The sequence below is a fragment of the Herpailurus yagouaroundi genome, unplaced genomic scaffold (genome assembly GCF_014898765.1).
Source record: "Herpailurus yagouaroundi ecotype Mexico unplaced genomic scaffold, PumYag 162, whole genome shotgun sequence".
NCBI lineage: Eukaryota > Metazoa > Chordata > Mammalia > Carnivora > Felidae > Herpailurus > Herpailurus yagouaroundi.
Genome location: NW_024412403.1, coordinates 21,323 through 34,700, shown reverse-complemented (window position 1 = coordinate 34,700; position 13,378 = coordinate 21,323). Strand labels below are relative to the sequence as shown.

The 13,378-nt window shown below is 42.3% G+C and overlaps 1 protein-coding gene across 3 annotated transcripts in view; it reads right to left on the bottom strand.

Annotated features, from left to right (window-relative positions):
• Window positions 1–13,123, bottom strand: part of LOC121035824 (aryl hydrocarbon receptor-like) — a 65,977-nt gene extending 52,854 nt beyond the window's left edge. For all 3 annotated transcript variants that reach the window (XM_040483653.1, XM_040483652.1, XM_040483654.1), the window contains exons 1-2: window positions 13,030–13,123; window positions 2,312–2,499 (exon numbers count right to left, since the gene is read on the bottom strand). In XM_040483653.1, coding sequence (XP_040339587.1) covers window positions 2,312–2,499; window positions 13,030–13,088 — 247 coding nt within the window. In that variant the 5' untranslated portion in view covers window positions 13,089–13,123. The remainder of the gene's footprint in view (window positions 1–2,311; window positions 2,500–13,029) is intronic.
• Between the last annotated feature and the right edge of the window lie 255 nt (window positions 13,124–13,378).

The window sequence follows — 13,378 nt, the reverse complement described above, 5'->3', positions numbered from 1 at the left end:
CTTTATCTTCTTACTCTACAGTGGGCCCCAGCTGGTCTAAGACCCAAGTGATGGGCCATCCAGTTCTCTCTAGCTTGAGTTTGTGATTTCAAATTACCTAATTTTCATGGCAACAGAGACTCTGCCTAGTGCAGTGAGAGCAGGTTCAGTCCTGGCTCTCTCTCTCTGCTGTGCCACCTTAAAAATCCTTGAGTTCTCTGAGCCTCACTTTTCTATCAGTACTGGCAGATGATGACAGTGCCTCACAGACTCAGATGAGATACCTGGACAAAAAGCCTGGCTCATAGAGGATGCTCAATAGATGACAATCCTTTCTTATGAATTACATAATAAAATTATATAATGCTGAGTCACAAAGAAAGGGAGAACCGGGCATCTGGAATTGAAGAGCATATAGCAGATGAATGTGGGCTAACTGCTTCGTTATGAAACTTTTGACACATGGCACCTGTCCTGTTGAATGCGGAAGTAGGCAGGGATAGGGAAAGCCCTAGCCTCGGTCTTAGGCCATGGCAGGAGGAAGCTGGGACCTTGATATGGCAGCTCAGTGGGTTCTATGGCTTGGGGAGGCTAGGATCCTGTGGACAGTAGTGGGTCCTCAACAAAGCCGTTGTGTGTGTGGATCCTGTGGGTCCAGCCTTCCTGCCTGTTTGAGGGTCCAAAAGGAATGGGGACTGTTTTCCTCAGGCTGGCTCTTGAGGTAGCTGTGCCTCTCACCCAGGCTGTCCCCACTCCTGCCTACATGAGAAACAGCCTTGGAAGTCATTCATACATTCAGAGGAGAGACCCAGAGGAGGAGTGTACAAAAGTGGTGGGAGAGACCGGACTGAGATCCACAGCTCTGAACAGACCAGGTTTTAGACTGGCTGAGGTTCAAGGTGTTTCCATGTGAAAGCAGTTCACAACACACAACTAGTAAAGACAGCAGCTCTCCAGAGCATCCCAGGGGCACATATGTGCCTCTTTCCTTTGGGCCATCCTTGGGGGAAACCAGACCCAGGTCAGAGGGTCTAAGGTCTCCACCACTGTCAGTGGCCTGCAGCACAGCCCCTGTGCTCATGGCACAAACCAGAGACATCTGGAGGAGAGAAGACCCAGGCACAGCTCTAGGCAGGCAGCCTGGAAACAGAGGCAAGGTTATTCAAAGCAAGGCTCTGGGTAATGAGAGGACTTTGAAGGGACTATGCTTCCATTCCCTCAAAGGATTTCAGCCCCTGTGGGATTCATAAAGTATAAAATTAACCATTTTAAACTGAGCAGCCCTGTGGCATTGAGCACATTCACAATGTTGTGCAACCTCCACCTCCATCGAGATCCAAAATACTGTCAACACCCCAAAAGAAAACCCTGTATCTGTTCAGCAGTCATCCTGGCCCTCTGACCCCAGGCCCCTGGCCAGCACCTCAAATGTGTTTGACCATTACATGGCTATTCCACATTACTGTTATATGCGATTAAATAGCAGCTGCTCCTCTAAAGTTTTCACTGCATTTTGGGCAGTTTCATAATTCTCACTGTATTTTCAATGTTGACTGGATCCAATTAATTTTTTAATTTCTATTTTCAGCTGCTGTAACAATTTGTCACATGTTATCCAGGCCCAGAGTCTTCCTGTCTGTCTTCCTGGACTGCATGTTACCAGTTAAGAAGGGACACACTTTCCTCCTCCAGGAGAAACTGGCGGCCACAAGCTCACCTGTGCTCAGTTGCATCTCTGGATTTACTGAGTAAAAGTTCCACTTGCAGGAATGGGTTAAAACTACCTTTCAGCAATGACACAGTGAATTAGCAGGCAGGACATGGAAGAGTAGACTGTGCCCATTACATGGTAAAGAACTTTAGGAGAATAAGTGCTCCAGAAAATAATAAGAAATATCTCAATTCATATCGTAGTTTCATAAAAATGGTTGTTCTAAACCAAAGTTCTGCAAGGTGGAGGATCACTTGGCTTATCACAAGAAATGACAAATCAACGGAAGGAAAGAATTCAGGCCATCAGCTAGGGACTTCTGTATATGCCAGTCTCTGAGCCTGGTGCAAAACACAGCCAGGCTGGGACCTGTGTCCATCTCCTTCTATGGACAGCCTGAGAGATGGTGTGGAGCCCAGAATTTACACATCAGGTTGGGCATCCACTTACGCGCTTGCATTCTGGTTCACCGACTGCACCTGTGCTGAGCATGCTGCCTTCTTCCTCTGCCTGAGACCAAACACCATGGTGCAGCCTTTTCCCGGACAGAAGGTTAACTCCAAGTACTTGTGTGCACAGACTCCTCTCATAGCTTATTTTGGAACCACAGCTGCCACTTACCTGCGAAGTAGCTCTTCACCTTTAGGTAGCCCACAATCAGCCTGAGGATGGAGAGCTTGTCAAGCCGGGCCCGCACATCCTCAGGGAAGGGCAGCAAGTTGGTCAGTTTGGTCAGCTCTTGATTCAGGCGGTCCCGGTGCCGTTTAGAGGGGTTGGACTTGGCTCCTTCTGGAGGCTGTGGTTTAGGACTTGGGGGGGGAGAGAGAAGCCATTATTCTCTGCCTTTCTCTGCACTGTCACTTGTATCACCCACAGGGCCCCAATGGTGTGCCAGACACTATCTGGCCCACATTCCTGGTGTTTGGAGGCACAAACCTTTGTTCTACAGTTTCAGGTTCTGCCCATGCATAAAACGCCACGGAGGCTCTGCCCTCCTGGCCAGTGGGCCCAGGGGATGGATGAGGCCACTTCATACTGTGCACATGTTAGACCTGGTGGCCCTCAAAGCACCAGGAGCCGGGGACTGGCCATTCCTCCCCACTTTCTGGTAGCCTGACATATTTGCATCCATATGCAATTTTTTAAATTAGGAAATCTATACCACAATTAACACTGAAATGGCTGAAACTCCATTTAGGAAATTATTAAGAATTGAGCCTACACACACACACACACACACACACACACACACACACTCACAAACCTACATTAACACACATCTATGTGTATGCTCTCTCTCCTTTTCTGTATGCACACACAGACCAAGGTACATTGTAATTACATTGCTGAAAACCAGTGACGGAGAGAGCCAGAGAAAAAAGACCCATTTCATACAGATGAATTAAGATACAATGAATGCTCACTTCTCATCAGAAAAAATGCCAGCCAAGATGCAATGGGATGACATCTTTAATGTGCTGAAAGAAGGAATTGTTAACCCAGAATTCCATGACTCAGGAAAAGATCCTTTGAAAATGAAGGCAAAGTAAAGACATTTTCAGACAAACAAAAACTCAAAGAATGTTTACAGAAGATTTGAGCTACGATAAATATTAAAATTTGTGTAATGTTTATTTATTTTTGAAGGAGAGAGAGAGAGAGAGACAGAGTGTGAGTGGGGGAGGGGCAGAGAGAGAGGGGCAGAGAGCTGGCAGCACAGAGCCCGACATGGGGCTCGAACTCATGAACTGTAAGATCATGACCTGAACCGAAGTGAGACGCTTAACCGACAGAGCCACCTAGGCACCCCTGAGCTACAATAAATATTAAAAAAATTTCTTCAAGCTGAAGAAAAATGATATTAGACAGAAATATGGATCTCCATGAAAGAATAAACAATGCTGTAGATGATAAAAATTTAATGATTTTAATTTACTTAAAACATGATTGACTACTTAAAGAAAAATAATAGTGTTGCACTGTGGTGTTTATGGCATATGTAGAATGTATGAAAACAATAGCACAAAGGATGGAAGGGACGTGGAATTATATTATTCTGAGGTGATTACATTATCCATGCAGCAGTATAATATTATTTGAAAGTAGGTAGTATCAGTTAAGGTTTACATTGTAAGCCTTAGGGCAAACACTGAAAATATAAAGCAAAGAGGTACAACTAATAAGTCACAAAAGGAGATATATGAGATACTAAAAAAGAATTAAATCCAAAGAAAGGAAGGAAAAATAACAAAGAATAGATGGAACAAATAGAAATAAAATGGCAGACTTAAACTTAACCACATTGAAATTACAAAAATGTAAACAAGCAGAGATTATCAGACTGGCTGAAAAAACAAAACCCGATATATGGTGTTTAGAGGAAACACATTTTGAATGTAAAGACACAGATAGGTTAAAGTAAAAGGATTGAAAAAGACATACCATGTGCACATTAGACATAAGGAAGCTGGAGTGCCTGAGTGGTTATATTATCAGACAGAGAAGACTTACCAAAGATAAAGAGAGATGTTTTCATAATTTAAAAAAAGTCATTATATATATATATATATATATATATATATATATATATATATATATATATTCACAGAGTTTCAAAATATGTGGATCAAGAACTGAGACAGCTGGTAGGAGGAACAGACAAATTCATAAGTAGAATTGGGGACTGCTGCAGTGTTCTCTCACTAAATGATAGGACAGATAGTTAGAAAATTATTAAGGATATACAAGACATGAACCCTCTCCTCTAACTTAGTATGATTGATATTTGTAAAACACTACAACAAACAGCTGCAGAATATAGATTCTTTTTATGCACAAGCAGAAATTCATCAAGGGAGATTATATTCTGGGCCATAAAACAAGTCTCAGTATGTTTAAATAGATTGAAATCATACGGAGTACATTCTCAGACACAATGATATTTAAGAAACAGTAACAAAGATATCTGAAAAATCTTCAAATATTTGCAAATTAACACATTTTAAAATAACTCATGTGCCCAGGGTGCCTGGGTGGCTCAGTCAATTAGCATTCAACTCTTGATCTTGGTTCAAGTCATGATCTCATAGTTTGTGAGTTTCCAGCCCTGCGTCAGTCTCTATGCTGATGGCACAGAGTCTGCTTGGGATTCTGTGTCCTTTTCTCTGCCCCTCCCCTGCTTGTACTCTCTCTTTCTCTCTCTCAAAACAGATAAATGAACTTAGAAAAATAAAACAACTCATGGGCCAAAGGAGAAATCACAAAGGAAATAAGAAAAAAATCTAATTGGTAATGAAGGACAAGATACCAAAATTTGTGGGGTGCAGTTAATGCAATGTGTAGAGGGAAGACTATCGCCTTACTTACATATGAAAAGGAGAAAGTTTTATAGTAAATGATCTGAGTTTCCTTCTTAAAAGCTAGAAACACAAGAGTAAACTAAGCCCAAAGTATGTACAAGGAAGAAAATAATCAAGTAAAAGCAGAACAAGGAAGAAAATAATCAAGTAAAAGCAGAACAATGAAACAGAAAATGGAGGAAATAAATGAAAGTGAAAACTGAAAATATCAATGAAATTGATAATCATCTATCAAATCAATTCCCCCCCAAAGAAAATGCTAATTACCAATAGTAAGGAAGGAAGGGAAATAGTTATAGATCCTACAGACATGAACAGGAGAAAATCTTCAAGATCTTGTGATGTGCAAAGATTTCTTAGATGGGTCACAAAAAGCACAAACCATAACAGAAAAAGATTGGTAAGCTGGACTTCAACAAAATTAAGAAACTAAGTATGGGGGCGCCTGGGTGGCGCAGTCGGTTAAGCGTCCGACTTCAGCCAGGTCACGATCTCGCGGTCCGTGAGTTCGAGCCCCGCGTCGGGCTCTGGGCTGATGGCTCAGAGCCTGGAGCCTGTTTCCGATTCTGTGTCTCCCTCTCTCTCTGCCCCTCCCCTGTTCATGCTCTGTCTCTCTCTGTCCCAAAAATAAATAAACATTGAAAAAAAAATTAAAAAAAAAAAAGAAACTAAGTATGGAAAAAAGTATATGTAGTATATGTAGTTGAAAAAAAGTTATTGTATCCAGAATATATAAAGGACTTTCACTAATCCATTAGAAATGGGTAAATAATTTGAATAGATACTTCACTAAAGAAAATATACTAATAGCCAAAAAGCATATGGGATCATAGGCAACATTATACTTCATCAGAAAACTGCAAATTAAAATAAATTACTTGTACATATATATTAAAATGGCTAAAATTAAAAAGATTGACAACATCAAGTGTTGGAGGGGATCTGGAGTAACTGGAACTCTCATTCATTGGAAAATGATTTCAGTTTTTTAAAATGTTAAACATGGCATAGAAATTCCAATTCTAGGTACTTACTGGGATGAAATGAAAGTATATGTCCACAAAAGACTATTTATAGCACCTTATTCATAATAGCCTGAACTGGGGGGACCAGCCAGCCAAATGAATGAGGAGGGGGCTCAACAGCTCAGCTCACTACCCCCTAAGGTTCCTTGGAACCTGTTCACCAGGTGACCCTGTCTCATGAGGTTTTCCCTCGTCTTCTCCAGCAGGATCCCAGCCTCTTTCAACAAGCCACAGAAAGAGGCCAGGTCCAAGTGAGGCAGCAGGTAAACTGGGAAGCTTACCCAGGCTCTATGCCTCAGCCCTAAGAGGGGGATGGTAATAGAAGTCTCTACCTCCTAGGTTGCCTAAGGATCAATTACAAAACATAGATGCCATGGTGTAGAACATTGTGCCAGTTTTTTTTAAGTTTATTTTTTAAAATTGACATCCAAATTCGTTATAATATAGTGCAACAATGATTTCAGGAGTAGATACCTTAGTGTCTCTTACCCACTTCACCCATCCCCCCTTCCACACCCCCTCCATTAATCCTCTGTTTTTTCTCTATATTTAGGAGTCTCTTATGTTTTGTCCCCCTCCCTGTTTTCATATTATTTTTGTTTCCCTTCCCTTATGTTCATCTGTTTTGTCTCTTAAATTCCTCATATGAGTGAAGTCATGTGATATTTGTCTTTCTCTGACTGACTAATTGCACTTAGCATAATACCCTCCAGTTCCAGCCATGTACTTGCAAATGACAAGATTTCATTCTTTTTGATTGCCGAGTACTACTCCATTGTACATATATACCACATCTTCTTTATCCATTCATCCATTGATGGATGTTTGGGCTCTTTCCATACTTTGGCTATTGTTGATAGTGCTGCTATAAACATTGGGGTGCATGTGTCCCTTCAAAACAGCACACCTGTATCCCCTGGATAAATACCTAGTAGGGCAATTGCTAGGTCATAGGGTAATTCTATTTTTAGGTTTTTGAGGAACCTCCATACTGTTTTCCAGAGTGGCTGGAAAGCCCACCAACAATGCAAAAGAGATCCTCTTTCTCCACATTCTTGCCAACATCTGTTGTTGCCTGAGTTGTTAATGTTAGCCATACTGACATGTATGAGGTGGTATCTCACTGTGGTTTTGATTTTTATTTCCCTGATGATGAGTGATGTTGTGCATTTTGTCATGTGTCGGTTGGCCATCTGGATGTCTTCTTTGGAGAAGTGTCTATTCATGTCTTTTGCCCATTTCTTCACTGGATGATTTGTTTTTTGGGTGAGTTTGATAAGTTCTTTATAGATTTTGGATAGTAACCCTTCATCTGATATGTCATTTCCAAATATCTTCTCCCATTCTGTAGGTTGCCTTTTAGTTTTGCTGATTGTTTCCTTCGCTGTGCAGAAGTTTTTGTTTTGATGAGGTCCCAATAGTTCATTTTTGCTTTTGTTTCCCTTGCCTCCGGAGACGTGTTGAGTAAGAAGTTGCTGTGGCCAAGATCAAAGAGGTTTTTGCCTGCTTTCTCCTCTAGGATTTTGATGGGTTCCTGTCTTACATTTAGATCTTTCATCCATTTTGAGTTCATTTTTGTGTATGGTGTAAGAAAGTGGTCCACGTTCATTCTTCTGCATGTCGCTGTCCAGTTTTTCCAGCACCACTTGCTGAAGAGACTGTCTTTATTCCATTGGATATTCTTTCCTGCTTTGTTAAAGATTAGTTGGCCATATGTTTGTGGGTTGATTTCCGGGTTCTCTATTCTGTTCCGTTGATCTGAGTATCTGTTTTTGTGTCGGTACCATACTGTCTTGATGATTACAGCTTTGTAGTATAGCTTGAAGTCCGGGATTGTGAAACCTCGTGCTTTGGTTTTCTTTTTCAAGATTGCTTTGGCTATTTGGGGTCTTTTCTGGTTCCATACAAATTTTAGGATTGTTTGTTGTAGCTCTGTGAACAATGCTGGCATTATTCTGATAGGGATTGCACTGAATATGTAGATTGCTTTGGGTAGTATTGACATTTTAACAATATTTGTTCTTCCTATCCAGGAGCATGGAATATTTTTCCATTTTTTTTGTGTGTCTTCTTCAGTTTCTTTCATAAGCTTCCTATAGTTTTCAGCATATAGGTTTTTCACCTCTTTGGTTAGATTTAGTCCTAGATATTTTATGGTTTTTGGTGCAATTGTAAATGGGACCAATTCCTTGATTTCTCTTTCTGTTGCTTCATTGTTGGTGTATAGGAATGCAACCGATTTCTGTACATTGAATTTATGTCCTGCAATTTTGCTGAATTCATGAATCATTCTAGCAGTTTTTTGGTGGGATCTTTAGGGTTTTCCATATAGAGTATTGTGTCATCTGCGATGAGTGAAAGTTTTACCTCCTCCTGGCTGATTTGGATGCCTTTTATTTCTTTGTGTTGTCTGATTGCAGAGGCTAAGACTTCCAATACTATGTTGAATAACAGTGGCAAGAGTGGACATCCCTGTCTTGTTCCTGACCTTAGGGGGAAAGCTCTCAGTTTTTCCCCATTGAGGATGATACTAGCGTTTGGTCATTCATATATGGCTTTTATGATCTCCAGGTATGATCCTTCTATCCCTACTTTCTTGAGGGTTTTTATCAAGAAACGATGCTGTATTTTGTCAAATGCTTTCTCTGCATCTATTGAGAGGATCATTGTGTTCTTGTCCTTTCTTTATTGATGTGATGAATCACACTGATTGTTTTGTGGATATTGAACCAGCCCTGCATCCCAGGTATAAATCCCACTTGGTCATGGTGCATACTTTTTAAAATGTATTGTTGGATCTGGTTGGCTAATATCTTGTTGAGGATTTTTGCATCCATGTTCATCAGGGAAATTGGTCTGTAGTTCTCCTTTTTAGTGGGGTCTCTGTCTGGTTTTGGAATCAAGGTAATGTTGGCTTCATAGAAAGAGTTTGGAAGTTTTCCTTCCATTTCTACTTTTTGGAACACCTTCAAGAGAATAGGTGTTAACTCTTCCTTAAATGTTTGGTAGAATTCCCCTTGAAAGCCATCTGGCCCTGGACTCTTGTTTTGGGGAGATTTTTGATTATTAATTCGATTTCCTTACTGGTTATGGGTCTGTTCAAATTTTCTATTTCTTCCTGTTTCAGTTTTGGTAGTGTATATGTTTGTAGGAATTTGTCCATTTCTTCCAGACTGCCCATCTTATTGGCGTATAATTGCTCTAATATTCTCTTATTATTGTTTTTATTTCTGCTGCGTTGGTTGTGATCTCTCCTCTTTAGTTCTTGATTCTATTTACTTGGGTCCTTTCCTTTTTCTTTTTGATCAAACTGGCTAATGGTTTACCAATTTTGTTAATTCTTTCAAAGAACCAGCTTCTGGTTTCATTGATCTGTTCTACTGTGTTTTTGGTTTTGATAGCATTAATTTCTGCTCTGATCTTTATTATTTCCTGTCTGCTGCTGGTTTTGGGTGTTCTTTGCTGTTCATTTTCCAGCTCTTTAAGGTGTAAGGTTAGGTTGTGTATCTGAGACCTTTCTTCCTTCTTTAGGAAGGTGTGGATTGCTATATAGTTTCCTCTTATGACTGCCTTTCCTGCATCCCAGAGGTTTTGAAAACTTGTGCCAGTTTTTTGTGGTTTGCTAACGATGTTAGTCTGTGTGTAATCAGACTAACAAAAATTACTACAGTAATCAGACAACAAAAATGAATAAAAGGCATCCAAATCGGCAAGGAGGAAGTCAAACTTTCACTCTTTGAAGATGATATGATACTCTTTGTATAAACCCAAAAGACACCATCAAAACATTGCTAGAACTGATACATGAATTCAACAAAGTTTTAGGACATAAAATCAATGTACATAAATCTGTTTCATTTCTATACACCAATCATTAAGCATTAGAAAAAGAAATCAAGGAACTGATCCAATTCATAATTGTACCAGAAACCATGAGATACTTAGGAATAAAACTAACCAAAGAGGTAAAAGATCTGTACTCTGAAAACTATAGAACACTTATGAAAGAAAATATTCTATGCTCATGGATTGGACGAACAAACATTGTTAAAATGTCTATACAATCCAAAGCAATCTACACATTTAAGGCAATCTCTGTTAAAATACCAACAGCATTTTTCACAGTGCTAGAACAAACAGTTCTAAAATTTGTATGGAACCACAAAAGATCCTGAATAGCCAAAGTAATCCTGATAAAGAAAAGCAAAGCTGGAGGCATCATGATTCCAGACTTCAAGCTATATTACAAAGCTGTAGCCATCAAGACAATATGGTACCAGCACAAAAAAAAGACACATACATCAGTGGAACAGAATAGAAAACCCAGAAATGGATCTACAACTATATGGCCAACTAATCTTTGACAAAACAGGAAAGAATATCCAATGGAAAAAAGACAGTGTCTTCAACAAATGGTGTTGGGAAAACTGGACAGCAACATACAGAATGGACCACTTTCTTACACTACACACACACAAAAATTTGTGAAATGAATGAAAGACCTAAATATGAGACAGGAAACCACCAAAATCCTAGAGAAGAAATAGGCGGCAACTCTTTGACCGTGGTTGCAGCAACTTCATGCTAGAGATGTCACTGAAGGCAAGGGAAACAACAGCAAAAATGAACTATTGGGACTTCATCAAGATAAAAATATTCTGCACAGCGAAGGAAACAACAAAAATAATAGGCAGCCTAGAGAATGGGAGAAGATATTTGCAAATGAAATATCTGATAAAGTCTTAGTATCCAAAATCTATAAAGAACTTATCAAACTCAGCACCCAAAAACAAAGAATCCAGTGAAGAAATGGGCAGAAGACATGAACAGACATTTTTCCAAAAGAAGACATTCAGATGGCTAACAGATACATGAAAAGCTTCTCAATATCACTCATGATCAGGGAAATACAAATCGAAACCACAATGAGATACTACTTCACACCTGTCAGAATGGCTACAATTAACAACTCGGGAAAAAACAGATGTTGGCAAGGATGTGGAGAAAGGGGAACCCTCATGCACTGCTGGTGGGAATGGAAACTGGTGCAGCCACTCGGGAAAACAGTATGGAGGTTCCTCAAAAAGTTAAAAATAGAACTACCCTCCATCCCATCCCAGCAATTGCACCCAAAGGATAAAAAAACAAACACACAAAAATACTGATTCAAAGGGGCACATGCACCCCAATGTTTTCAGCAGCATTATCAATAATAGCCACACTATAGAAAGAGCCCAAGTGTCCATCAACTGGTGAATGGATAAAGCAGATGTGGTATACATACACAATGGAATATTACTCAGCCATCAAAAAGAATGAAATCTTGCCATTTGCAACATCGTGGATAGAGCTAGAGTGTATTATGCTAAGTGAAATAAGTCAGTTAGAGAAAGACAAATACCATATGATTTCACTCATATGTGGAATTTAAGAAACATAACAGATGAACACAGGGAAGGGAAAGAGAGAGAGAGAGAGAGAGAGAGAGAGAGAGAAGGAAACCACAAGAGACTCTTGATGATAGAGAACAAACTGAGGGTTGATGGAGGGAGGTGAGTGGGGGATGGGCTAAATGGGTGTAGGTAGTTAGGAGGGTACTTGTGATGAACACTGGGTGTTATATGTAAGTGATGAATTGCTAAATTCTACACTGGAAACCAAGCTTACCAAGTTAATTTTAGTTAACTAGAATTTAAATAAAAATGTGAAATTAAAAAAATGTACAGTATATGTAATACATTTAGGGATGCCTCCCCCCATTTTAACATTTTTTTTTTCCAAGTAACCAGTGATGGCTGGTTTCACTGCCCTGGACAAATAACTTATGATGAGCTTGTTCTGAGCTATGCCCCTACTGAGAAGTTTCATGGTGTGTATATTTTTTATTGTGTAAAATGCAAACACCATAAATTTTTACCAATGTAACCATTTTTAAAGTGTACCGTTCAGTGGCATTAAGCACATTCAGGATGTTGTATCGCCATCACCACTCCCCAGGTCCAGAACTTTTTCAGCACCTTGAGAGAAACCCCTAACCCTTAGCAGTCACTTCCCCTCTCCCACCCCCTTGCCACCTCCGATCTACTTTTGGATTTACCTGTTCTGAGCATTTCCTATCACTGGTATCAAGGGCTATTTGCCCTTTGGTACTTCACTTCTACCACGGCATTTTATGTATTTTAAAACGACATGGAATTAGAATTGATATTTTGAGAGGTTTTGGAAATTTCTCACAGACCCGCCTCCAGGAGCTGGTTCCCTTGCGCCAGTGGGGGTGGGGGGGGGTGGGGGTGGGGGTGGAAGGAGGGTCTCTGCGTCCCTGGGGATGTGCTTTGAGGGCGGGTTGTCGCCAGGCCCTCGCTGCCAGGTGTGGTCCAGCTCCGGGGCCCCGCCCCAGCCGCTCCGGGACGCGCGCAGACCCTGGGGTATCTGGCCCAAGGACGCTGCCCAAGGAGTGTCCTCTCCACAGGCTTGTGATTTATTGTCCTCAGGAACGTCTGCCCAGCTCCAGGGGCCACACAGATCTCTCCCGCCAGGAACGTGGAAGGGACCCTGCCGCGTCGGGACCGTGCTCAGGGTAAATGGGGGTGAAGTGTGGAAGTCACCCATCCACGCAAGGTCTCTCCCTTCCAACCTCCCGCCGTGACTCCGGACCCCTTCCCTTGCCGGCGTGCGCGCCCTGGTCCCGGGATTGTGGACCCGGGAGACCCTTTCCCGGGCGCGCCCTGGTCCGGGAGACCCCGCGCGCCCTTCCCGAAGAGCTCGTTCAGTCAGCGCCCTCCGCCCCCAGACCTGAGCAAGACCCCCAGAGACACTTCTGGGGTGGGACTGGGGGATCTTGACGTCGCATTCCACCCTCCCCAGGCCGGTACTCTCGGCGTCGGATCCCGCGGAGCTCCGGGTGCGGTTGGCATGGGACCCACACCCGCCGCCCGCGCCCCCTGTGCCCTAGTACCTCCTCCGCGCCGGCTTTTTCCTCTTCTTCCCCGCGTACCTGCCCCCGATGGACAGCATGGTGCCCGCCGGCGGCCGCACAAAGGGGCGCGGACCCGGGGAGTCGCCGCCCAGCGCCAGGGAAGAGGCGCCCCCGCCCGGAAGGCTGCCTGCTGGGTGCGTCCCGACCCGTTTCCAGGACTGGAGCGCGCGCCCCGGGGGTCGGGGGCGAGGGCTGTCCGCCTCCCGGTACGAGGGCCCGCGGCGCGCGATTGGCCGGTTTCCCTCTAGGGGCCCTCAGCGCAGACAAACGCGGGCTTCCTCGTCTGCAGGTGCGTATGGCACTCGCCAGTGGCAAGTCCGCGACACCA